This window comes from Centruroides vittatus, unplaced genomic scaffold (genome assembly GCF_030686945.1).
Source record: "Centruroides vittatus isolate TY-2023 unplaced genomic scaffold, ASM3068694v2 scaffold_907, whole genome shotgun sequence".
NCBI classification, from domain to species: Eukaryota; Metazoa; Arthropoda; class Arachnida; order Scorpiones; family Buthidae; genus Centruroides; species Centruroides vittatus.
This window is the reverse complement of record NW_027122720.1, coordinates 1,358,664-1,384,626: the sequence shown is the minus strand read 5'-3', so window position 1 is coordinate 1,384,626 and position 25,963 is coordinate 1,358,664. Positions and strand designations below refer to the sequence as shown.

The following is a 25,963-nucleotide window of genomic DNA, read 5'->3' as shown; positions in this document are numbered from 1 at the left end:
TAATTCTTATTGCTTGTTTCAAATTGAATAAATAAAATTTTAGGTTCCAAAAGATAAGGATGAAATGGTGGAACGTGAATTCAATAGATTATTGGAAGCAACCTCTTATCTTTCTCACCAATTGGATTTCAATTATGTACAAGGAAAACCTGTGTCTTTGGGTCAAGCTCTAGAATGGGTCATAAAGTAAGTTAATGTACTTAGAAAGCATTAAAAAATGAAATCAGTTTTATAGCATAAGTCAATTATAATGCATAAATTAGTAGGATATAATTTATATTAACGATTTTCAATATTCATACAAATAATAACATAAACAAACAATCTCATAAATGTTACTAATCAAACAACAAACAGCTAGATTCTTATATGACTTCATTAATAAACATCAAAGAATACAGTTTAAGTCCTATAAGTTTCTCATAACACATAATATTATGTGTTATGAAAACTATATACATATGTTTATTATGTAACAGACGAAGAGGGTGGAAAGCCCAAAAGTGTCTCGATAAAGATTAAAAGTTGACGACGAATTATTGCCAAGTGTCTATAAATTCACCAAGTCGTGAGATTGAACCAGACAAAAAAAAAGATTAATTTTATTAAGAGACATTTTAATTTTTATTAAGAAACATTGTTATTTGTTTTATTTATGTTATTATTTATTTTATTGTCCACAACTACATTTTCAGTTATTTATTTATGTATTTATTTTGAATTCTCATTGTCATTTATATTTAAATATTATGTTCTATTTTCTTGTTCTGTTCCATGGTAACTGAGGAATATTTTAGTAAATTTTAGTTGCTGGATTGTTAAAGGTGTGTTTTTTATCATATAGATTCAATTTCAAACTTCCAGCTTTTGTCACGACATTGGCATCGCCGAATTGTACATGTTGGCAGAAATCTTGTTTAGTGATCGTGCAGTTGCTTTAAACTTCAGACACAGACACAAACAAAGCACTTTCTGACTTATGCAAAGCTCTGCTTATGCTCTGTTCAATTAAATTTTTTATTAGTCTCATTAATGTTTTCTTTATAAAAACAGAAATAATAATATAACCAAATAGATCTGCAGTAAAATTCCAGTTAATCTGGTTAATATGAATTTTGACTAAAAGAATAAAAGATAAATAATGATAGATTGTTTTGGTTATATTTATTATACATTTTGCAATAATTCGACAAAGGTTTATCATCTTACAATTCTTTATATAGGTTTTGAATAACTTTGGAATACATTCTGTTTAAGAAAATATCCAAAATAAATTATTTAAACATTTACTTATTTTATATTGTTATTAAATTTATTTATATTTATAAATTTCACATATAAATATGTTGAATTTTATTAATAATATCAGAAAAAAAGAAATATAAAATTCAATTAAAGAACTAGAAACTATATAAAAAATTAATAAGACAAAATAAATCTTAAAACACAACTTTTCAATATTGAAAAATAAAATTTTTATAATTTTATTTTTCAATTTAATGCATTTTACAAACTTTATACATTATTTATAGTAAGTGATACTATGACAAATTAATGGACTTTTTCTCTTTTTATACAGATTACAAGAAAAGCATGTGAAAGAAAAACAAATTCAACATTGGAAAGCAATTTTAGAATTACAAGAGAAATTAAAAACAAATCAAAATAAGGTTCGAATCTTATTTTTTATTTCTTTTTATTAATAAAATTTGTGAAAGATAAGTTTTTTACACTTTTCTACTTGATTGAATTGTAAATATTTTATTAAGCAGAGATTGAAAAGGAAGTTATTTTAAGATTTATAATCAATTTATATATCGGATATTGAATTTTAAAACAGTTTCGATACAAATTCATTTTCACTACATGTTTTGAATTATTCATATTCTTCTCTTTATTTATAAAGAATGAAATTCTTAACTGCGAAGAAAATTGTTTTAAAATGTAATATTACCATCAATTTGTTTCATACTACATAAAATATATTTTTATTAATGTAAATCTGTTATTTTTAAACTTATATTTAAACAATTAGTATTTAAAAGTTTTTACGTTAAAGAAAAACAATTTAATGGATGAAAGAGGCTTAATAATTAAAAACGAGTTTAAAAGTTTATTTTAAAAGCGATTAATATAGATACGACTTCCCGATTTTAAAATTAAATGATATACATTTTGGAATGATGGTTTCTTATTCATTTTAATTGAAAAAACTTTAATTATTAAATATTTTCTTTCATTTCTAACATCTTGTTTAAAGTGTAAATGTAGCATTTATAATATAGGAAGAATCAGCTATTTCTTAACAACATAATATTTAATAATATTTCTCACATAATAAATATTTAATTTATAAACAAATGATTACTTATATATACAAGATGACTGTAATTTAAGTATTTTTTTTTATTCAGTGCAATCTGGAGAGAAATTTAGCAGTCCAAATGCAGAAATGATGTTTTTCATAAGCTGTGTGTAAATTGTGGAATTACAGATAGCCCTCTAAAAACTGGAATGATCTTTTATGCTCTCAAATAAGTATGCTAATGCAACAAGAAGTGTAGGTGTTAATTAACAGTTTTACCAGATAGAACTACCACCGTGCCAACTCTGTGTGGACAAAATACAATCAGTACATTAATGGTCCTTGATGTAAATTCTTACAATGGCAAAATTCTCAAAGTGCAGCTATCATTGCCATCTTTTCATAAAACAGCTTTATGCAAAATGCATGTTCCAGAAAATCAATGACAATTATAGCTGATGATAATGACATTCGACAGTTGTAGCCAACTTTTATTCTCAAATTTAGTTGTAGCGCATGTGCTTATACAAAGGAAACCATTTTTTGTTACTTGCGCACCAAATGACTTTCTTTTTACAAAAATGTCTTCTGCGTGTCCTGAAATCTCGCCATACCAGATTCAGATAAATTTCTCTCTAGACAGCATTGAATAGGAGTACTTTAGTTATGATCGTGTGGTATATATTTACAATTAAAATCGTAAATATAAGCAAAATGTGAAGTAAAAAGCTATATTCTAGAACAGTGATCTTTAAACTTTTTAACGTACATAGAACTTTCATCCTTGAATATTATTTTATTAACTTTCATCCTTGAATACTAAATTATTTAATAAATTATTAAAATTATAATTATTAATTTAGATAAGAGATGGTATTTATCGTCTACCTCTAGTACCGAATTGCTTAGTATCTAATCATTAATAATAGTGGATTTATAGCCTGATTGTTTAAGGTGATTGTTTGGTTTAGGATCTATGCTAAGGGATGTTTAGTATAGTTAATTAGCTGTTCAATTTTCTACAATAACTGTTATCATTATTAATTCTATTCTAAGAAAGATAAGTTTAGTCTTCTCTAGCTTTGACAAAAATTCCTATTCTATAACTTAATGAGTTGATATATTTATAAGTTAGAATTGTTTTTTATTCTTTGGATTTATCCATTCTGGACTGATGTCATTTCCTTTTTACAATTCATTCCTGCATAAAAGATAGATTGGATAATGTTCTTGTGGGCATCCTTTAACATGCTTTTGTTATTTTTTTGTTTTATTTATTAAAATTTCTGTAAATTTAATTTAGGTAACTGTATATAAGTTGTTTTTTTCTTTTTAATTTGCTTGTTAAAAAGTTTTGTACTGGAAACAAACTACACTTAATCAACGTCTAGTGTAGTTTTCTGATAAGCTTCCTGTCTGAAATTCAATTTCTAAACGTAATATAATAAAATAAATCAAAGTAATCTTAATATGATATGGTATGTGGTAAATTTTTAAATTTATTCTTTGTAATATTTTAAAAATGCATCTTAAAGCTGGCATACAATAAATTCTGGAATTTCAAAATGTATTTTGAATGCTAAACCTGAAGCAGATTTACGAAATAAATCAAATGTTTGCTTGAAAAGTGTGAAAGGTATCAATTTATTTGTTCCAGCTTTGTTGTATTTTATTGATAGTGAAATAATTAAAAAATTTTTGAAGATTTAACGGATTCAAAGTGTTTAAGAATTAAAATATAAATACTCCTATTTAAAAAATACTGTTTCTTCGTTGTATCTGAATTTTAGCTGTATTTCTTTAATTGTAAATACCAAAAATTTTGATTTAAAAATTTTACTAAATCATTTGAAATATAAAATTAAATTCATTTTATTAGCTTTGGTTTTATTTTAATACTTAAAGAAAACTTTTCATTAAGTTTTAAAGCTAAAATAAATTAATATTATTATTTATTATTTTATAATTATATATAATTTTTTGTTTTAGATGTTACAAGTACGTGAAAGAATCGAAGATTTATACAAACAGCATAAAGAATTGTCGGAATCAAAACAGTTGAAAGACATCACTCATGAGTTTGTTCTTCGTAGCAAATATCGTGATCTTGGTGCTGCTTGCAAAGTTAGTACAATTATTTAAATTAAATTTTTTTTATTTAAATAAGCGGTTTTATTTCTATATCAAACACACCTTATTGCTGAAAGACTTTGTTTATTATGTTGAACAAATGTTTTCAACCCACTCAAGGGGTAATCATCAGATTATTGATGCTATCTGAACACTTACAACAGTTCTTTTAGAACTGTTTTTATCGAATCGCCAAGGAATTTGAATTTAAAGTATTCTGAACAATACGTTAAATTCAAAATATATAAAATATAAACTATCTAATTAGTCCATTAAATACTGAAATTGAACTAATCAAAATAAATAATGATATAAAATACAATAAAATAAAATAAATACAAATATAAACATAATAACATAGGGTTTTTGCACCGATTGCATGTTCTGCATTAAACTACGAGTTTTTTTTATTACATACTTCCAAGCTGAAGGTAAAATTGTGGCATCCTTATAATTCAAACATTTTCCAGTCAGGCTAGATTTATAGATTTCACATTTTTCTAATGTCAACACAAGAGTTGGTGAACGTATTGGGACAACAATTCTGGCTTCATCCCATTCCACAATGGATCCATCCGTTTGTGCCATCTTCGATAATGCTGTTGAATAGTGTCCTTTGTTTATGTCGTACTTGTGTTGTTTTATTCTTTTGTTTAGGCTTCTGGTTGTGACATCCACATACTCTTTGTTGACACCCATTCTCATATGGTATGGTGTATATGCCTGCTTGTCCTTCCTCTTTGATCTTATCCTTGTCGTTTCTGAGTAAATTATATATCATGGGCACTTTTTTGTATAGTAGCGTTGTGTTTTTGTAATTCGTAATCTCCTTCATAATGCTGGATAAACCTCTGTTGTAAGTGAATTTTGTGATACTGTTGTTTCTATCCGTTTTTGTCTATGTTTTTCTAGGATTCGTATAAGAATTAATTAATTCTTCAATGACTCTCATTCCAAAGCCCAATGGACTAGTTAGGTAGTTTCTATTTTATATATTTTGAATTTAATGTATTGTTCGAAACGCTTTGAATTCAAATTCTTTGGCAATTCGATAAAAACAGTTCTAAAAGAACTATTGTAAATGTTCAGGTAGCATCAATAACCTGATGATGATCCCTTGAGGGAGTTGAAAACATTTGTTCAACGTAATAAACAAAGTCTCTCAGCAATAAGATGTGTTTGATATACAGTATTCAAAGAGTCTGTGTATGGATTAAAGTTTTATTTCTTTATACGAGGTATAATAAAAGATGAAATTTGGAGGTTTACATAATTTGAATTTCAATAAGTTTTAATTTATAGAAGACTTATTAAAATTTACAACTCTGTTTCATAGGTACTAAAAGGGCTTTTCTAATTCATTTTTACTTCACAACTGAGGGCATAGGTAGACACTGGGCATCTTTAACATCGCTCTTTATTCAGGAATATCTTACACACCGATAAGTGTTTCAGGCATACACCCCTCTTTCGTCGGCTTTTTCTTTAAGACATTTAGTAAAGAGGTGCTAACTAATACACATCCTTTTCTAATGTTCATTATATATTCCTATTCTTTACTATTGGCTACCACATTGTTGATTTGGCAAGTTGATGGATAGCTTCTGTTTTATTATATGAAAGTTTATGAAGTTCTATCCTAGACTTCATTCTGGGTTCTTCAGAATAGCAGACTGATTATTTTTACTGCTTTATCCATTTGTTCGTCGTAAAGAATTGTTTTTCTGGTTAATGATTATAAAATATGTAGTAGTTAATTTATTATGGAATTAGAATATATGAATATATAATCAACTTCAAAAATTATTTCATCTATTTTAAGAATTAATGTTGTAAATCATTTGTACTAATTTGAAATCGTGTCGTTCTACGTTTTTGTTTTGTAAGTTGTTTCGTTGACATAGTGCAGTTAAACAAACACTAGGCATCTATTTATTCATCCATTTATTTGCTCTTCTTAGTTCTTAGTCTCAACTAAGAAGAGCAAATAAACGGATGAAATGATGCCTAGAATTCGTTTAACTGCACTATATTGTGCTTGCGAAAAAAAAAGTTGTTAAATCAATTAATTATTGAAGATGAAACAAATTCCAAACGTTAGTTTCTTAATAATTAAAAAAATATATCTTAATACAGCTGAAAATATATATGTAGAATAAAATTTATTTTTATTCCATACTATTGTTTTGTTTAATAGTCTCTGTATTTATTTGGTAAAATTATTGTATTATCATCTCTGGATTCGTTACGATATTATTCTGTAGTTTAAAATTCTTATTACAAAGTTAGAAAGAATAAAATATATTTTATTGAAAATGCATATTTGACATAAATAGAAATTAAAATGATGGAGTTGAAATTCAATTATGCCCTTGTATACTCTTGCTATTATTTTCTTTTGAAGTATATATTTAACATATTTTTCCACCTTTAAATATCATACTGTAAGCTGGCTGGATAGCTATGGCAATAAAAGCACCATCTTCTATCATTTTGGAGGATCTGGTATCAAGTTTTGGTAGAGAACCCCAGGAATTTTATATGGGTAGTCTGTTTTGGATATGTTGGGCCCTATTCCCTACCATCTGGTTGTCCTCACTACGGGCCTGGCTAAACTCATGAAGCCTGGAGAGGGAAAAAGACCCTTTTAGTTGTCCATGGAGCAGAAAGAGTCAAAAATGAAAACAAATATATTACGCTATTTTAAATTAAATGTTTCATTTAAGAAATTGAAATTAATTATTACTAATAAATGTTTATTAATGGATACATAATTAGAACAAATATCTTCAGACCTGATACATATTTAATTAAAAATGAACATTTTTGGATGATAAGAAAACTGTTATCATCCAATCTCAGGTTAAATAATTTCTAGGAATATTAAATTAAAATATCAAATACATACATTGATATTTAGGAGAATTTCTTACATTAGAAGTAAAATAGTAGTAAAAGTCTTATCCTTGAAATTTCTGTTGATTATTGATGGATCAATTACATTAATTTCTTGGGTTTATATCATCCATTTGTATTATAAAAATTGTTAATGAAAAATTAGGCATTTAACATTTATGTTGCCACGGCATTACCTATTTGCCATAATTCTAAATTTACTAATGGCATGTAAATGTTTATCTTATTATTTTGCCAAGTAACCTTAACCATTGAACACTAATGGTTGTGGGTTCTTCCTCACCAGTGGGCTGGCCGCATGGAGTTTTCTGGGTTTTTTTCACATTAGTAACATCTAAATAGGGGATAATTTCCCATAGAAAATCCTCCTAGGAGGCATCTTCCTTGGCAGATTGCTGACATGTCATATTGCCATATACAAACAATACTTTGATGTTCCGTAGAAGTTACGTAACCTGAAGATGACTGGCAAAGAAAGCTAAAAACATTACTTTTTAATTATTCAGTAAAGGACTGAAAGTTTTTCCATTCATTCCATACTTAAATACTCCAGTTATAATTACATTAAATTTTTATTAAATAGTTTTCATTAGCTATAGTTATAAATTTATTTTTAAAAGATCAAATACAGTTATGATTATTTATGCAGATATAAAAGCCACAGAATGACCTTTGTAGTTATGTCCACAATAAATAATAATAAATTATATATTTTTATTAATGAATGATAAATAATTGTGTTTTTCTTAAACTAATTACTTAAATATTTTTAATAATAATAATAAATATCACAGAAAATTTTAAAGCATCTGCACTTAACAGTGTACAGGTATACCTCGCCTTACGTTGGTAATTGGTTCTAAGAGAGGCGATGTAAGTCGAAACTACGGTGGAAAACGCCAATAACGAGCACTTAAAGACCTCTAAATAAGACGACAACACAGAAACACAATGTTTTCATGTTTCGTTCTCTAGGATTTATGATGATTAAATTAACATTTACTTTACATGTACATATTTTAATATTATTTTATGTGCTTTTAACACTTTTCTAGTGATATTACGACTTCAATATTTGTGGCGGACGGATGTAAAGTCGAATAAAATGACTTAAACTCGATTTTTATTTTTCCGTATACTTTTTTGACAAACGACGTAACTCGAGGTATACCTATACTTCTATGATAAAGCAGTTATTTTTAGTAGGTTTGGTCTTGCATAATATTTAGCAGTTATCATATTTTCATTGGCACTGTAATAATTATAATAATTTTAATTCAGTATTTTTCATATTTCAAACATTAAAAAGATTTTAAAATATTATTATTTGAGAGATAGAGAGAGAGAGAGATTTTGATATATTGTGATAAACATTGGCTAGATTTAATAAATCATGCTATTATAATTTTTCTGTAATCAATTACACTTTTTTAATTAGAAAAAAATTTTATTTAACAACAATTCATAACCTGATTTAATTAATTAACGCCAAACAATCGGCCGAATTCGTGGGCTTTCTTTCCAATAATTTGGATGATTGTTTGGCATCAATTAAAAAAAATTGTGTATCAGTCTAAAAGTAAAATTTGCTAACATTTCTTTAACAGTTTTAAATAGGAAAATATATTTAAATTTTAATACATTATCTCTGTTTGAGATCATCTACATGATAAATATCAATTTCCACTGCTAAATAATTACTTTTTTCTGATCATTAGTCACTATTTGCTTCCACAGCAATGTCAAAGCTTGTTTTTACTAAAAAAATGAATGTTTAGTAATATTGATGTACAACTACATTCTGATAAAAAAAAAAGAAAAAAATGACTAACTGAAAACTAAAAATGTCTTTGACACAACATCTAAGCAGACACTTAATGATCAGCATGGTATGTATTAAGTAATGCAATATGTGTAAGCCTATAATTTTGTTGCAGTACAATTTTGTTAATGTTAGTGCTTTTGTTTTGCTTCGACTGGACGGTGAGAAATAATTTTAAAAAATTTTAAGTATTTAAAAAAATGACATTTCCGAGAAAAATAATTCCAGAATCGATTACATAGAAGCTTTCTGCACTTAGAAATTGACTAATTTCGTTAATTATGATGTGAAATTTCCTAAGAAAATATACATAAAAATAACTTTTTCGATAAGAGAACATAATCACTTTTGTTGTTCTCAGAATTCGTCGAACAAACCGTGCCAAAAGGCGCTCATTAATTCTTTTGTATTTATACTTCAATTTTGTTTTGTTTCTGTATTCTCTCCCATGGGGCATCCTTTTATGGAACCGATATCACGAACAGTTACTGCATATTAGAAAGAGAAAAATAAAAGTAAAATTGAGTAATCATTTAAACTCTTGATGTCTTAAACTGTATTCAAGTAAAATTATCAATGGTAAAAAGTATGTGTAATAAATAAATTGTGTTATTATCTGTTAGTAATTTTAACGAAAAGGTTTAATATTAAGTAAAAATTTATTTTTATTGTCTTCTATTGTTATGTATTAACTTTACTTGCAATGTCACATAATCCTGTGGTATCGGGAATTCCTCCGTAAATAATAACTCCTATTAAAATACAAATATTATAATGTTTTGATTTAGGTATTTATAAATTACTAATTAATTTATCTAGATATTACAATTATTAACAGTTGAATTTATCTTAAATATTTGCCTCAAGTTTACCTTAGAGACAGATATTCCCTATTATTAAGTATGGATTAGTTCAGTTAAAAATAAAATTGGTTTATACATTATTTACCCGAAAATTGAGTAATGTAGAAGTGTAGAAAATATCGACTTAAAATAATCTTCTTATGTTAAAATCACGACGTTTGATTTTAACGTCAGAAGATCGTCTTTGATTTGAAACAGTTTATATTTTAAGAAGATGAACTGCTTAACATTATATAGATTTTAAACATTTAAAAATGTATTAAAATTTGAAATCTTTCATCTTAAATACATTGTTTAAATTTCGAACCGCATCAAAAATTGAAACCGAGAAAATTCGAAAAATATTTGCGCGTTAAATAAAAGATTCCTTTAAAAATGTAAATCGATTTTTTTTTACTTTTGATTACATTAAAAAGAATCAGAAAAATATCACTTTCTAGATAAATATCAGGTTTTTACACACCTAGAAAATTCAGAATATGGTAAAGAAAAGCTTGACGAGAGAATTACAGCTTCTTATCATATTACAGATTGCATTAAAATGCTAAAGCTCTAATGATTGGATTAATCATTAAAAACTTACTCTCATTCATTTTTTATGACTTGATTTGTAATTTAAATACATACTCAGCAGTCTTTTGAACTTTGCACTGTAAAACTTTAATACAATCATAAAATTTTTATAAAAATTTAGTATTTTGTCTTTTAACATTTTATGATGTTTTAATATTTATAAGTTAATGTTTATATATAATAAAAGGATATAATTACTTTTTTACGTTTAGAATTTCGAAAACGAAAAGACTTTTTTTTAGTTTTTATGATTTACATTCGTTATAGTTTTTATTTGCATAAAATGTAATCAAAACTTTGCATAATTAGTTATATATTAGTTTAATATACATATTAGCAGCCTGGGAAAGTTGCCTTGTTAAAGGCAACTTTCCCAGGGCTTCTATTCACTGCTCATTCCTAATATTTTTTTCTTCATCTGTATAATACCTGTGAAGAAATTGTGCCTGGTGTGTGAAAAGAGCTTAAATGACCTTGTTAACCATCTAACTTAGAGAAATTATGTAGTTAATTAATTAAATCAGCAGCAAAATTTAGCCTGATAAGTCAGACAATTTGGTTTAGCAATATTTTAACAAAACTTTACTTAATATCTTGTACTATTTTGCTTCGAAATATATGAATATTAAGTAAAAAAATTGAAAAAGTAGCATGATTATTTAAAAAATTTTATTTTATTTAATTCTAGAAATTTGACAAATGGTTGATGATTGAATGAAATTATTTCCGCATGTTAAAAATTAATAATTTAACTTATAAAATCAATTTTTCGAAATATTTCGTTATCATTTTTCTTCATTTTCTTTGTGAAAATATTCTTTTCAAATTTAATTTCAGAGAATTTTTTGATTTCTTAATTTAAAAATTAATTTTGTACGATTCAGAAGTATTTGTAAAAATTATATAAATAAATAACTCAAATTTCTATAAATCTACAGTATTAATTTATATATTTAATAATATATATTTATAAGGAAATTATTTAATTATATTTTATTAATTGAAAGTAATATTTTTCTTTTGTGTCATTTTTTGGTCAATTACGAATACGGAATTGTTAAATTTTTAATATTTTTAATTGCATCATTGTGCCAAACACTAAAACTGAGGATAATTTTCTGATATTGAGATCTAAAAATGAGATGGAAGCTTAGAACATTGTCAGATACATTCTGGAACGAAAGATGATAACCAAATTAATGAAATTAATTACTGTTGGATTTTCTCTTTACATATTACTGCCTTCCAGTGTTCTGTTTATTGTGTTATCATATCATCTCTATATGAGGCGACATAATTAAAATGACAGCGATACAGTTGTATGATTAAAAATATTAAGATTTAGGTGTTATTTGACTCTGAGGTAATGTATTCTTATAATTATAGTACATCTGTGTGAGTTGACATATTTAAAAAACTTAGAAAACGAACAATAATAAACCTGTGTGTAACAACCGACACTAATTTCACCACAAAATTATTGACATCTCTATTATAGTGGTTCTCGACAAACTTGCTTCATTGTTCCACAAAAAAGATTTTAGTCTTTATTCCAAAATTTATTCCAATGTACTACAACATATTACTTAATTTGTAGACCAGTGATTCTCGACCACTGTGCCGTGGCACTTTAGTGTGCTGCGAGATTTTCGAAGTGTGCCGCCACTGCGAATATCCGTACGTAAGCAACGTCAGACAAGTAGTTTAATCGGTTCTACCTTCCTAGAGTGCGTTTGGAAATTGTAACCGATGTTACCAGTAACTGCCGATGGTTACCAAAGCATTTAGAAAATGTGACCAAAATAACCAACTTCATTTAAAAATCACTGTTATGACGTCACTGGTTGTCCTGCGGTACATACCAAAGTAACCGCGTGTGCCGCCAAATTTTTAAATTATTAAAAGTGTACCACGACAAAAAAAAGATTGAGAATCACTGTTGTAGACAATTCCATTTTCTATCTTATTAAACACAACAAAATTTATTATTTTATTGGTTCGTTGTCACCTAAGAATAGTAAACGCGGAACTGCTCGTCGATATTCGAATAGCGTTTTGCAGACTCGAAAAGATCGAGAACCGCCACTCTATTATACTGTCGTACAGCAAAAATAAATATACCTATCGTAGTCTTTGTCTCAGTCCTTTCTGCTCTCTCCAAAACCATTCCCCTGCCCAAAAGCAGGAGTTTCAGGTTATAAAGTGATAAGACCTTAGCTGAGTGAAAGCATTAACATGTTTACAGGTATCATTAAAGTGGCATTTTGAAGTATACAATTAAATCAGATTTCTCAATTTAATAAAATGCATATATGAAATGTTAGTGTTTTCTTAAATGACCAATCAAGTTTTAATATATAATAATCTAGTAGTTGCTTAGTTATTTGGGAAAACAATAGGGATCCAGCTTAACATGAATTGTAAAAAGTTTTGTTATAGAAAGATAATGTAACTAGAAATTATAGTAAAATTTAATTAATAAAGCTTTAAAAAAACAACTTTATTAACTAAGTTTTAATGATAAATTTTTATGTATTTATTTATTTTACATGAATAGATTATGACATTACTACATTTTGCATCAGTTTGATTTAATTTCTTTGATGTAAGTGTTTTGCAATGTTAATTTCTTTTACTTAAATTCGAAGATATTTTATACATTAAAAGATAATCAATAAATCAAAGATGTGCCACTTGAATAAATTAAAAGATTTTACATTAACGTTTAAGTATATTTACTATCATTTAGAAATGAATTATTAAAGCTTTTCTAAATGACGACTAATCTTTTTTATTTGCTTTGATGTAAATCGGGTTAATTTAAAAGATTAATTTTAATTTATAAAAAATATGTATTTTGTTATTTTTTTTACTACCATTTGATATAAATCGAGGATAATTTAGTATTAGTTTTTGACTTTTTTTTATATGAAAGGAATTAAATAAAATGATAATTTTTAAATATATTATTTATATGCATGTATAACATCTGTTTTAGTTGTTATTATTCAATAAAATACATTTAATAGTTGAAAAAAAATTGTTTATTCCTTAATATTTTTTACTGTTTTTATTAAAAAGTAAAAATGACCAAATTGTTCCCGATGCATTCTGTTAATAGTAATTTAGTCTAAACAATCGGATAGGAAAATAAAATACATGCAAAAAATATTAGAAAATTTATATAAAATCAATTGTTATAATCAAATTTTCTTATTTAATTTAAACTGAATGTTAATATATAACAGTGTATTCTGTATTAAGTTATTTATTTTGTTCATTAGGTTTATTTACTTATTTATTTTTTATTTTCAAACATTAATTCGTAATTATTTACTAATTATGACTTAATTGATGTTAATTTTAGTTTTATAAACATCTGTAGTTCTTAGTGTCTTTATTAATGCTGTTGTATATGTTATAATTACTTTTTTAAGTTGATAAATTAATATCTGTTACGTTTCATTTGTAGAAAGTTTCAAGTTATTATGATTTATATTATATTTTTTCGGTAAACGAGACACCGTTGTCTGTCGCTAGCGCAACGAGTCGAAAAAGCGACTTGGGAAGAATATGGAAAAATGGAAACCGAGCTTTGGACAATGTCGAGGCATTCTAAACACAAAAGTTTACGAAACTCGACGTCGTTATAATAACGAAGCAAATAAATACATTGCCGGGAATACTAAAAAAGCATTTAATTAGAAATATTTTTTATCGTCGTTTCGATCGTCGTCGTAAAACAGAACAAAATAAAGGGTACGGAATTTCTTTTATGCTTAAAATTATAAATTGGAACAAAACGGTGAAAATTTAAAAATGAAGAAAATTATAATTATAATTAATTTTTTTCTTGTTTGTTCAAATTTATAACTTTAAATGTAAAAGGAATTTTATTCCATTTACTTTGTTCCGTTTGCTAACGATTACCAAAGTAATGGTTGAAAATGTTTCTAATTAAATGTTTTCTTTTTAGTATTCTCGGCTTTAACAGTGTATTTGTTTCGTTATATTTTAAACTATAAATAAAGAAAATACTGTTTGATTAAAAAAGTTCATTTCAACATTTTATAGTTAATTCCTTAGCAAAAAAAAAAAACACCCTAAACTTTTTAACTAAGGAATTAATTATAACTTTAAATTAATAAGAAGTTGAAAGAAAAGAAATCTGTTTCTGTATAAAAATTCAATATTATGCATTTACAGATTTATTGAGGATACAAAAAAGTATTGTGAATAAATCTGCAAGGGTACAATCAATATTGACATTCTAATTTGAATATATATAGATAAACAAATGAAAAAAGGACAGTATATATATATATATTCTATTGTAAATAACTTTTGATGTTGAAATATTATTATGATTATGATTATATCCAACATATTTCAATTTATTTTGTGATTAAATAGTCTAAACTTAAATTCTATTTTATAAGTATATTGTTATTTAAATATTCAATCAATGAACAAATACTGTATTTCTAAATATATTTTTTAGTGTTTATTCAATTAGTTTATAAAATTTATTAATTAAAGATTGAATAATGTGTTATTTTTTACGTTTTGTTATATTAAATAATTTCTATAGGTGCATGTAATAAGCAATAATAAAATTAAAGTTATTTTAAATTTGCAAAGTTAATTAAATTAAAGTATATCAAATGAAAGGTTTCTATACTTTTAACTCTGCGCATATAGTCTTTAAAAGATTTATATTTGAATTGAGGATGTCGTCGGATGGCGAATCGAAACTGGAGAGTACGTAGACGTGAATAGATGAAAACCGCTAGAAAATCTTTTGTCGCTTTTTTAAAAGAAATCAATTTTGTCTTTTTTAACAGAATTTAAATGTGAAAAATCTTGATTTGAAAGTTTTACTGTTGATATTTCACAAATACTTCAAATTCTTTTGATATGCTTATCATATGTATGTAAAATAAAATCAAATTGAATAAGATATTCTCAATAAAAAGGTGAATAGAATCTCTTTCCTATAAAGGTTTTTGTTAGAAGATTTCTTAGAAAGACCATATATGTAAACTTGTTATTTCTTGAAATTGTTGTTTTTTTTTTTTTTCAAAGTATTATTGATTTAAATTGATAATAGGTCCTTTTGATTACTCTATTTTTAAATTATTATTAAAGATTCAAGTTTAATAGAATTTTTGATTAGTTAATAAGATTACTAGATTACTGTGTGTGTATATATATATGTATACATACATACATATGCAGTAATCTTAGTAACTAATAAAAAATTCTATTAAACTTGAATCTTTAATTAGATATTTAACTTCATAATGAAATAAGATAAATTATTAGAGCCAAAATTTTTTATTTTGGAAATCTTTTTGGAATTTTTTATCTCTTGACATTAATTATAAAATTAAGTAATATGTTTTAACTTTATGTGATAGTTAAAAGGTGGAATTTTAAAAATGTTTTTAAATAGTAAACAATTGGATTCTTGATATTGAATTTTTATCTTATTATATAATGTATATGTTGATAACCAGTTGTGTTATCTTAGTAGAGAATCACACACAATGTACAAGTCTTGTTCATCCATATATCTAAAGCATAGCATAAATGCCAAACCTTTTTCTCTTCAATAAACCATCCGTACACCTTTCCCGCTGAAACGTCTCGGCAAGAAAGGTGTACGGATGGTTTATTAAATGTTTAAAGCTGAGTTGGATATTTATTTATCTTATTTTCTCTTCTACTTTCTCTTATTTTTCGTTCTCTTAAAAAACTATATCTATTTATGTATGGTTTTTTTTAACTATTAATCCTTATTTAATAAAAATCTAATAGTTTTTCATAATTTACCTAATTATATTATTCACTATTACTAGGTTAAGTAAACAATTAGTTAGTATCGTCGATTTATTCGAATAGTATTTTAATTACGAATAAAATTTACTCGAATTTTTAAAATATCGAGTGTTTGGTTTCGACATCAGATAATTGATTAATTGTTTATTCTCAAGCCATATGTAACTTTAAACTATGTTTAATTAATATTATCCCAGAAATTCTTGATAAATATGAGTCATATTAATTTGTTGAAAAATTTTTCATTTAAAATTTGAATTTTAACTTGGAATTTCAAATATTTGTGAATGGAATAATTTGTTTTCATACAGTTGTAATATCTAATTCTTTTGCAAGTCCACCGAGGAAAAATTATAAAACAAAACTGCATTAATACGTACGTAAGAAACTTTTGACATTCCAAAACAATAAACACCGTGATAAAATTTAAAATATGACTTTTTACTGTCTTGAGGTATTAAAACAAAAAAAAATTAAGATGATTTTTTAACTAAAAGTTTTAGCAAAGACAATAATTCTGTCTTATTGAAATTATTGATTGATAAACTCGGTTCAATTTATCAAGAATCAATAATCTTACAAATGTTTAGTTTTAACAACGTTTGTAAGATGTTGCCAAGAAAGTTAAGCAATTTGTTGCTAGATTTTTTACACAGTTATGGGTTTTTCCCTTTCTTTCTCTTTCTCCTTATATTTACTTGACTTTTTCTCTCAGTAATACAAATTGAATAACATGGGAAATTTGAATCCACTTATAATAAAGAATACATCAAATCAGGAAAAATTATCTATATATAATCATTGACAAAAAGTTATACGCTCATTTAATTTCCTGCCATCTGGACTATTCTGACCTGACTGTGGTGGTGTTTGAGGCAGTGGATAAGTCAGATTGGGAGCATTGAATATGCACACTGTAGGCAATCATCTAGGGTAAAAAATTTAGGGCTGTTAAAACCAGCATCAGTTAAAGGGAAATATTTATCAGATTATTTTAATTAGACATATTATGTATACATTCAGAGCTGTTGCATGTAGGTGTACAGGTTATTTGCTGCACAAAGTGTCTAGTAGTAAAAAGGAAGGGTGCCAAAAAGCCAACAGTAACAGCTGCAGTGGCATCTTTGTCCACTCTCCAGAGATAAGCGTAAGACTTACTAAAGAACCCTCTCTCTTATAATATTGACAGACAACTAGCAGTAGCAAATTTGCTTGCACGGTGACTGCCGTGTATTCTGCCATTATTACCCCAACATTATCAACTTCTTTTGCAGTGGTACCATAACAGAGAAGTATGGTCTGCTACAGACTAGCAGCATATTGTCTTTTGTGATGAATCTTGGTTTTGTTTGGGAAAAGTTGGATCACTGTTGAGTGGCATAATGTCCCCAACTGGCTGTCTGGTTTGAGGAGCTATCTCATGTGACATTGGTCATCCTTAATAGTGCAAAAAACATTGATGCCTTTCATGGCATGGTTGCAAACAGTCATTTTCCAGCAAAATAATACTCAATTACACATATCTAGGGTTTTTCAGGAATGTTTCATAATTCCACATTTCTTTGCCTTGCTTGGTCTCCAAATTTTTGCTTATCAAACATTTGCAGAATCAAATGGGACACTAACTGCAGCCATTTATGAGTATGAGGGATGTGGAGTGACAATTGCAACATACGTGGGTTTAATCTGCTGCAGATCTGTCTCAGGATATCACTTGGTGCTGAATGCCTGCATGCTCAACTATAACATGTATCCTGGCAAGAGGAGGTTCTACAAGGTACTGTGATTTTCTTAAATTGTACAAGTACCATTTTCCATAGAAACTTTTTGCTTTGCTGTGGTGTTGTAATCACTTATTTTTGAGGTCATTATGTCTGCGCTAATAGTTTCATTTGATTTCAATGCTTCCTTGGTGTTTAACTGTTTTGTTAATGAATATATTTACACAATTTATGGTAACAAATTTGTGTTTTGTTAAGCTAAATTTTACTATTTAATGAAAACTTCAGTTTGAATCTTTTATTTGACTTTGTATAGCAAAAAGCATTATAAGTATATTGATAAAAGACAATTTAATATAATTAAGAACTAATCTTCATTTTCTTTGGAATCTGTTCCCACGTAATTGGAATTGACTTTTCTGATTGTTTTTCCCAAGTGCGCTTATCATTAATTAGGAATTAATTCTTTTAAATAAATAAGTTAGAAGATATCTTTAAATAAGTTTCTATAAAATAATTGGCATAATATAAAAATGTATGCAAAATTTTAGTATTTATATTGTATTAATTATTATAAAAATGCATATTTTCTCCAACTCTATTGAATATAATGTATCTGAATATCAGTTTACTTTCTTTTTTTATATACAAGTTGCTGATTTACTTTTTCTTTGATGTTTTCAAAGATGAAATATTTAAACTCTAAAAAACAAGTAATTTGAATTATAAATACAATCTTACAATTTGATTCAACAAGAATTGCTAACTTTACTAAATTTTACTAATTTTTATTTTATGATTGTAATTAATTTAGTTTATAGATAAATATTTTCGAAGACTATCGTACTTTCCGGCGTATAAGACGACCCCCGACTTTCGAGAAGATTTTCCTGGGTTAAAAAGTCGTCTTATACGTCGGAAAATACGATAATTAAATTTTAATTTTTAGTATATTAAATTTGAAACATGTTACTACATACAACCGATAATGCTTAAAGAATGATTAAAAATAGTAAATATCAATACACAAAGATCAACTCTATTATATATAAATCCCATTCGAAGAAACCAAACAAGACAGAAAAAGTTGTTAGGTAGGATCTGAACCCATTTTCTTTGGTAATCTGCATAACATTCTTATAAAAAACATATATATATATAATTTTTGGATTTAGAATTGCAAAAACAATACAATGCATTAATTTAATATAATTATATTAAATTAATGCATTATGAAAACGAAATGCGGTATAACTTCCTTAAAATTTCTCGACAAGAGCTAACATTCTACGACTTTCAAACGTTCTCTCCTCTGACATTTTATGATTAAGACTTTTTTTATTGCTTTAGTTTAGAAAAATGGAAATATTGAATAAATTATGTAGGCTGGTTGCCAAAACTATTTTTCTAAATTTAGATAACATATTGGATAAATGTATAGACTGGTTGTTTTGTTAATAACTTTTTCAACCATGAATAATATATGAGTATAAATATATAATGTAATTGTATTAGATGTGTTACTTAAATTTGAGAGAAAAGACTTTAATTTCGTTAATTGATAAAATAATAATTTTCTTCCGTCGATATTTATGCTCATTTTCTACCTTTTTAAGTAGTTTAAACAGGTGACAATTTTTTTTGTGTGTTATTTTTATGTTACAAATGAATAAAAAAGTTAATTTAAAATTAATCATCGATTTTTGTGAATTTTTTTTTATTTATTTAATTAGGAAAATGGATTTTATTTTTTTACATATTGTTTTGAAATAACTATTATCGAGTAATAAATTATTTCAAATGCTAGATGAAGTTATTTGTAATTTTTTATTATTTAATCTCTAACAATAATTGACTCATAGGAAAAATTTATTGATCTTTCTTATTGCTTAAAATTTAATCTTCAAATTTTAATCAAACTTAATTATCGTGGAGTTAAATAAAATCTTTCATATGGGATTAATTATTGTATTAAACATGAAAGGAAACAACCGTGTTTATTTTAGACATTATTTACAATATGCCGTTGTAGAAAACCAATTATTTTTGATTCATAAACAATGCTTTTTATTTTTTGTTTAACCATTCGGTAATGTTGCTAGCCGTAAAGGACGACAGATTTATAAACCATTGTCGCGGGGCTTTGTCGTTTTATAAAAAGAATAGATTAAAATTATCTTGTAATTTTTATTTGAAAATTTTAATATTTAAACTAAACATTTAATTTTGAAAAATTATTAAAATAATTCTTATTGTCTCTTTTTTAATTATAATAATTTCCAGTAGAAAAAATTTTCTTTGTGGTTTTAGGTTGAATTTTAATTAGTTTCAAGCAATATAATATGATTAAATGAAGAATATTGTATTTTTTAAGAAATGATTTAATTGCAAAAAAATAAAAAAACAAAAAATAAACCTCATTAGCTTATGACCGGTACGTGTATTTTAATTAAATTTGTTTTGTGGAAAAAATATTTTTTTTCTAATAAAGGTTTACGTACTTAGTAAATTAATAAGATCTCATCATCATGCTTTAATAAGGACGATGATGTTTATGTTTTGGCGAATTAGAAGATTTCTAAAGTTACATTATTTTTTCTCATAAAATAAAATCATTCTTTAAGAAAAATCTTATATAGAAAAACATAATAAAAGAATAAATTACGAATATTTTAAACCCATTAATTAATCTAAAATTCTTATATAAAGTTATAATTTAGATGGTATTACAGATACTTTTTCGCTATGCTGTGATCAAATAAGTAGAATTAATTACTTTGTATACCATGTAATTATATAATAATTTATTTAAAAAATTAAATAATGCATGCAAAAGCAAATAATACATAATTTATTTTTTGATGCGATTTTTAAGATAGCCAAATGACTTCAAGCAGTTCCTTCCTAGAAAACCTGTATTACCTGTTTCTGAATACTTGATTTTTATAGCGATAATACTTTATTTTCTTACTAAGACGAAGAATATATATATATATATATATATATTTACAATTTACATCCCAAACACATTTCTGAACCATATTAACAATAAAGCCTTGAATATGAATTATTTCTAAAGTGTTACGCGTGTTCAGTAAAAAAATTTTCTGAAGTAAAAGTGTTAATATTTGATGGCCATGAATTATTCATTGTCGTAATTTACATTTTTGTCGTCTTTTTTTTTTTTGTACATTTTATTTTAATATTGTTAAAAATTTTGTAACAAACGGAATTAATTTTCTTGAAAATAACGATTTTAATTCGTTTCCGAGAAGTCCGTAAACTGTCCTGACCTTAAAAGTTTTATGAATAATTGATTACTATGCTAAGTGTCATTTTATTTTTATAATAGTAAAACGTCGTAAATTATTCGCAACTTACGGTACGAATGTAAAATTTTGTTAAACGCGTATATTTAATACACATTTTTGTTTAAAAAGTATGTAAAATTTGCGAATTTTTTGTTATAAAGTCGACAGTTCTCTATTTTATTATTTTTGTCTTTAGAAAAGTTAAACTAACATTTTCCAAAATTTTTATAAATTAGATCATAAAAATTTTGCTAAGAACATTAATACAAACTATTTTATTTGCTGTCCGTATAAGTAGTTTTCATTCGCTCTCAAAAATAAACAGTCATAAATTTGTTATTTAATGAATAAAAATAGAATTTTGCATATTTTCAGGAATGGGATCAATACTTAGAACAACAGAAAGAGATAGAAGAAAAATTACAAGAATTGGAAGCCTCTCCTCCTAGGTCAGCTTTTAAATATTTATAAATTTATGCTAAAGATAAACGTATAATTTATAAGAAAAACAAAAACAAGGGAGGAAAAAAATCATATTTGCAAAATATGTTAAGTTAAATATAAATACGAGACGACTTCTTTCTAAATGAATTTACAGAGTTTTATTATCGAAAATATATATAAAAAAAAAACTTCATTCGAGATAGCAATTACGCGGAGTCAAATTGCCATTTATTTATGTAATATAAATATAGAAAAGGAAGGAAATATGTACATAAATTTGTTTGATAAAGTAATCAAATTGGAATATGCAGAATTGGCAAAACAGATAGTCAAAAATATATATATGTAAATTTTTATGATATGGAAATTTTATTTAAACACATTTAAGGGCTGTTTTTGCTTTAATCATTAGATTTTATAGCATTTTGAAAATTTTACATAATACCTCTTTAAAATGGTTAATTTTATCATCGATTTTTCTAGTTTACTGACCGGAAGATTGCTTAACTTGCACAACGAAAAAAAAAAAAAAGCTAGTAATAATTGAAAGTGAATTTTAAATAATTAATTTTAATGCGGTATAAAAGTTGTTTCAATAAATTAACTGGCGAGATTTAATTTGCAGTGATGTGTATCTTTCTTCTCGTGATCGACAAGTGCTCGATTGGCATTTTGCCAATCTGGAGTTTGCTAATGCCACACCACTTAACAATTTGTCTTTAAAACATTGGGACCAAGATGATGATTTCGAATTTACTGGGAGTCATCTCACAGGTATGATATAAAATTATTTCGTTTAATATAAAAAGTTATGCTTCAAATTCTTGTCGGGGATTTTAAATTTGTTTCCGAAATGCGGAAGAAGTATTTCAAACAATATAGAATTGGTTAAGTAACGAATAATTGTTGTTTATAAGATTACTGTAAAGAAATCGGAATCAAGCGCAGTATTGTTAATGTATTTTGATGAGAATAGCCTCTATTTTTTCTTTTTTTTTAAAGTTATTCTTATAAAACAAAATTGATTTTTACACAAAATTCAATATCTGCCTTTAGCAAAATTTCATACTGAAAAAAGTGCATTTTATACAATTATTCAGAAAGTCATATTTCGAATACTTGTTATTTTTATTCTAATAAAGTTGAATTCCTGTTTTATGTAAAATTTATAAAATTAATAACGTTTTAAATGGGACGAGAGGAGGGGAAACGCTTATAAATGATGTTAAGTAATTCACGGAAAACTTTTCTATACACATGCATTCGTTTTTCTTTTATCTTTATACAATACTTGTTACTTTAATTTTGTGATGTTTTGATTGAATTGCATTTTTAAATTTCAAATGTAATGTTTGAATTGCTAAAAGTACGTAAAATATGGGAAATATTCAAAAATGGTCATTCAGTGATTGAAAATAGTTTTTACCATATTTATGTGAACTGATTTTTTGTATTTTATAAATTTTGGAATTATTTTTTTATTATTTTATTATTATTTAATTGTACATAATTATAGGATTTAAAATATTTTTATAGAATTGATATTGGGTATAGATGTGAGAAAAATTTTAGTACTGTGGTTCTCTTTATATAAGTTACTACCACCACTTATTAATAAATATAAATAAAATTTGATTGTAAATATAACCAGTGAAGTTTTAAGTATAGTTAAACTATGCATATTAACAATGATGACATATTAGCCACTGCAATAACTTAGCTGGACTAATTACTGCACCTTTACCAGTTGGACTTTTAGTCGGATGCTAACATTTTTGATCCAGTTAACAGGGAAAAACATCAGTGTCAACTAAAAGTTTCACTAGTAAAGGTACAGTAATTAGTCCAGATAAACTAGGCTTTAGTCTAGTGCCTTGCGCTCTTAGGATTCTCAGATATGCACAGATATAAACTTGTCGGTATTTGGTCTTTGTCCAATACTTTGAATATTAATTAGAATGATTGAATTTGTTCAATAGCAAATATTTCATGATTTGGATTTTATATTATGTAAAATTATATATATATATGAGATATTATAAGTTCATACTTGCCTAATATTTTGGGTTATCTAAAACGATTGATTATAGCCCATAATACTTAAACAGATATGTGCCTCTTAATAATGGAGCCGAGCTAGACACCAACCAAATGCCGAAATTCTATCGGACTATACATGGCTAATTTATTTAGTAATTAGCCATATATCGCCCGATAGAATTTCGGCATTTGGTTGGTGTCTAGCTTATAATTAATCGGGTCTAGCGATGTTGTTTATATAATGGAGCCGAGATTGTAATAGAACTGAAAAATTTGTAGTCGTCCGTATGTACCTTTTCTATGTTTAGATGTGTTTAGATAGTAACACGATAATATTTATCATTGTGTTACTATTGTTACATAAAGTCTATATGAATAATTGATTGTACTATATAGATTTGTCTAACTTGTAAGTACACTCTATGATATTTACTTAAAGACAAAGTTACTTAATGGCTTATTTCTTGTAATGTATCTCCTATGTTAAGCAGCAAATACTTTAATGGAAAAGTTCGTCATTGTTATTGATCGATACATTTTTGAAATATTTTTTCATAAATTGATGATTTTATAACACTTTTGGGATTAAAAACCGACGAGACATCTAGTTTACATGAAGCTATTTTATATAATTTAAAAATTTGTTTGAATTTATTGTTGTTTATTTATTTATTTATTTAAATCAAGACAAAAAATTTGAAGAAATATTTTATTAAAACAGTCTTGTAATGTAATTTTAGTGTTTTTTGAAGGAGATATTCTATTTGAATCTTTAAAGATTCAAATATGTTCAGATTTGCATCTAAAAGTAATGTGACTCTGCTTCAAACATGTTAATGCAATGTAAACAAGACATTTTATTGTGACAAAGTTTATTGTGTCGCTGTTGTCTATTGTTAAAGGTTTTTAATATGTTTCAGTATTCACTTCAGCTACATTGAAATTACTTCTACTTGAACAGTTCAGGTTATGATTATCATGAAATAAGCGGATATAGAAAACAGAAAATAAAAAACAACTCAGAGAATTTCGCTTAAATTTCAGAAACATTTTTAATAATTGGAATTAGTTTTGATTACTAATCATATCTCTATAGAAATCTTTGGCATCATACAAATTTATTTATTGTTTTAAGTAATTATAATACTGGAAAATTTAATAAATTCTTGTTAATACAATTGTTAAATTTTCATTGACACACATTCTTGATGCTAATAATATTTCTAAATTGTCTATTTAAATAATTAATTTATAAAATTGTCACTCTTTACTTAATAGAATACTTATATCAGTAATTTGTGAAAGTACATTAGCAATTACCAGTGCTAATTAAGTTTATTTAATTTGATTTTGCTTATTATTAAATATATTGTTGCTTAATATTTAATGTTAAAATAGAATTAATATGTCGATATATTAATCTGCTCTTTAGTTGTGTGTGTAAGATCTTTCTAAATTATTTAACAAGGATAACGGATTTGGAATCTTTCTTTTATTCAGATATAAATTATGCAGAGATAGGAACTATACGTGTATTTATATAAATATAAGTGCTGTTCACTCAAGCATTGACAGTATAAAAGAATTAAGTGTAGGATTATTATTAATTTTGATTAAGCACAATGGCTACAATGCTCTTTTCCAAACAATAATCTCTGTTAAAATTCAACAAAACAAAAAATAATTGTACTCGAATGATTGATTGATATGATTTTTTTAGCCAAAAAGACTTATAAATAATCAAAAATAAGTAAATAAATATCTATAAATCATAAAACTTGAATATAATTAGGTATTGTGACATTGTCATAATGCCAGGCTGTAATTTTTATTTGTATTTTAATTTTAAAAATTATGTGACTCCTGGTTCGGAAGTTCGTGTATAGTTAATTGGGACCTCTGCCCTCTGAGTTTTCCATATCTGTTCTAAATTTTTATCTGTCTTATCTTGAGATTATGAAAATACAGACAGACAGTTGGACAACAGCAGGAATCTA

General features: G+C 25.8%; 2 protein-coding genes across 3 annotated transcripts in view; one reads left to right on the top strand and one right to left on the bottom strand.

The window, feature by feature from the left end:
• LOC136990393 (lysine-specific histone demethylase 1A-like) overlaps positions 1-25,963 on the top strand; it is a 210,249-nt gene that overhangs the window by 34,648 nt on the left and 149,638 nt on the right. The window contains 5 exon segments of the mRNA XM_067288784.1: positions 44-186; positions 1,580-1,670; positions 4,295-4,429; positions 21,858-21,931; positions 22,552-22,700. Of these exon segments, the coding sequence (XP_067144885.1) occupies positions 44-186; positions 1,580-1,670; positions 4,295-4,429; positions 21,858-21,931; positions 22,552-22,700 (592 nt within the window).
• The window catches only part of LOC136990394 (gamma-taxilin-like), a 325,532-nt gene that overhangs the window by 241,257 nt on the left and 58,312 nt on the right, over positions 1-25,963 (bottom strand). The gene's annotated exons all lie outside the window — the stretch shown is intronic.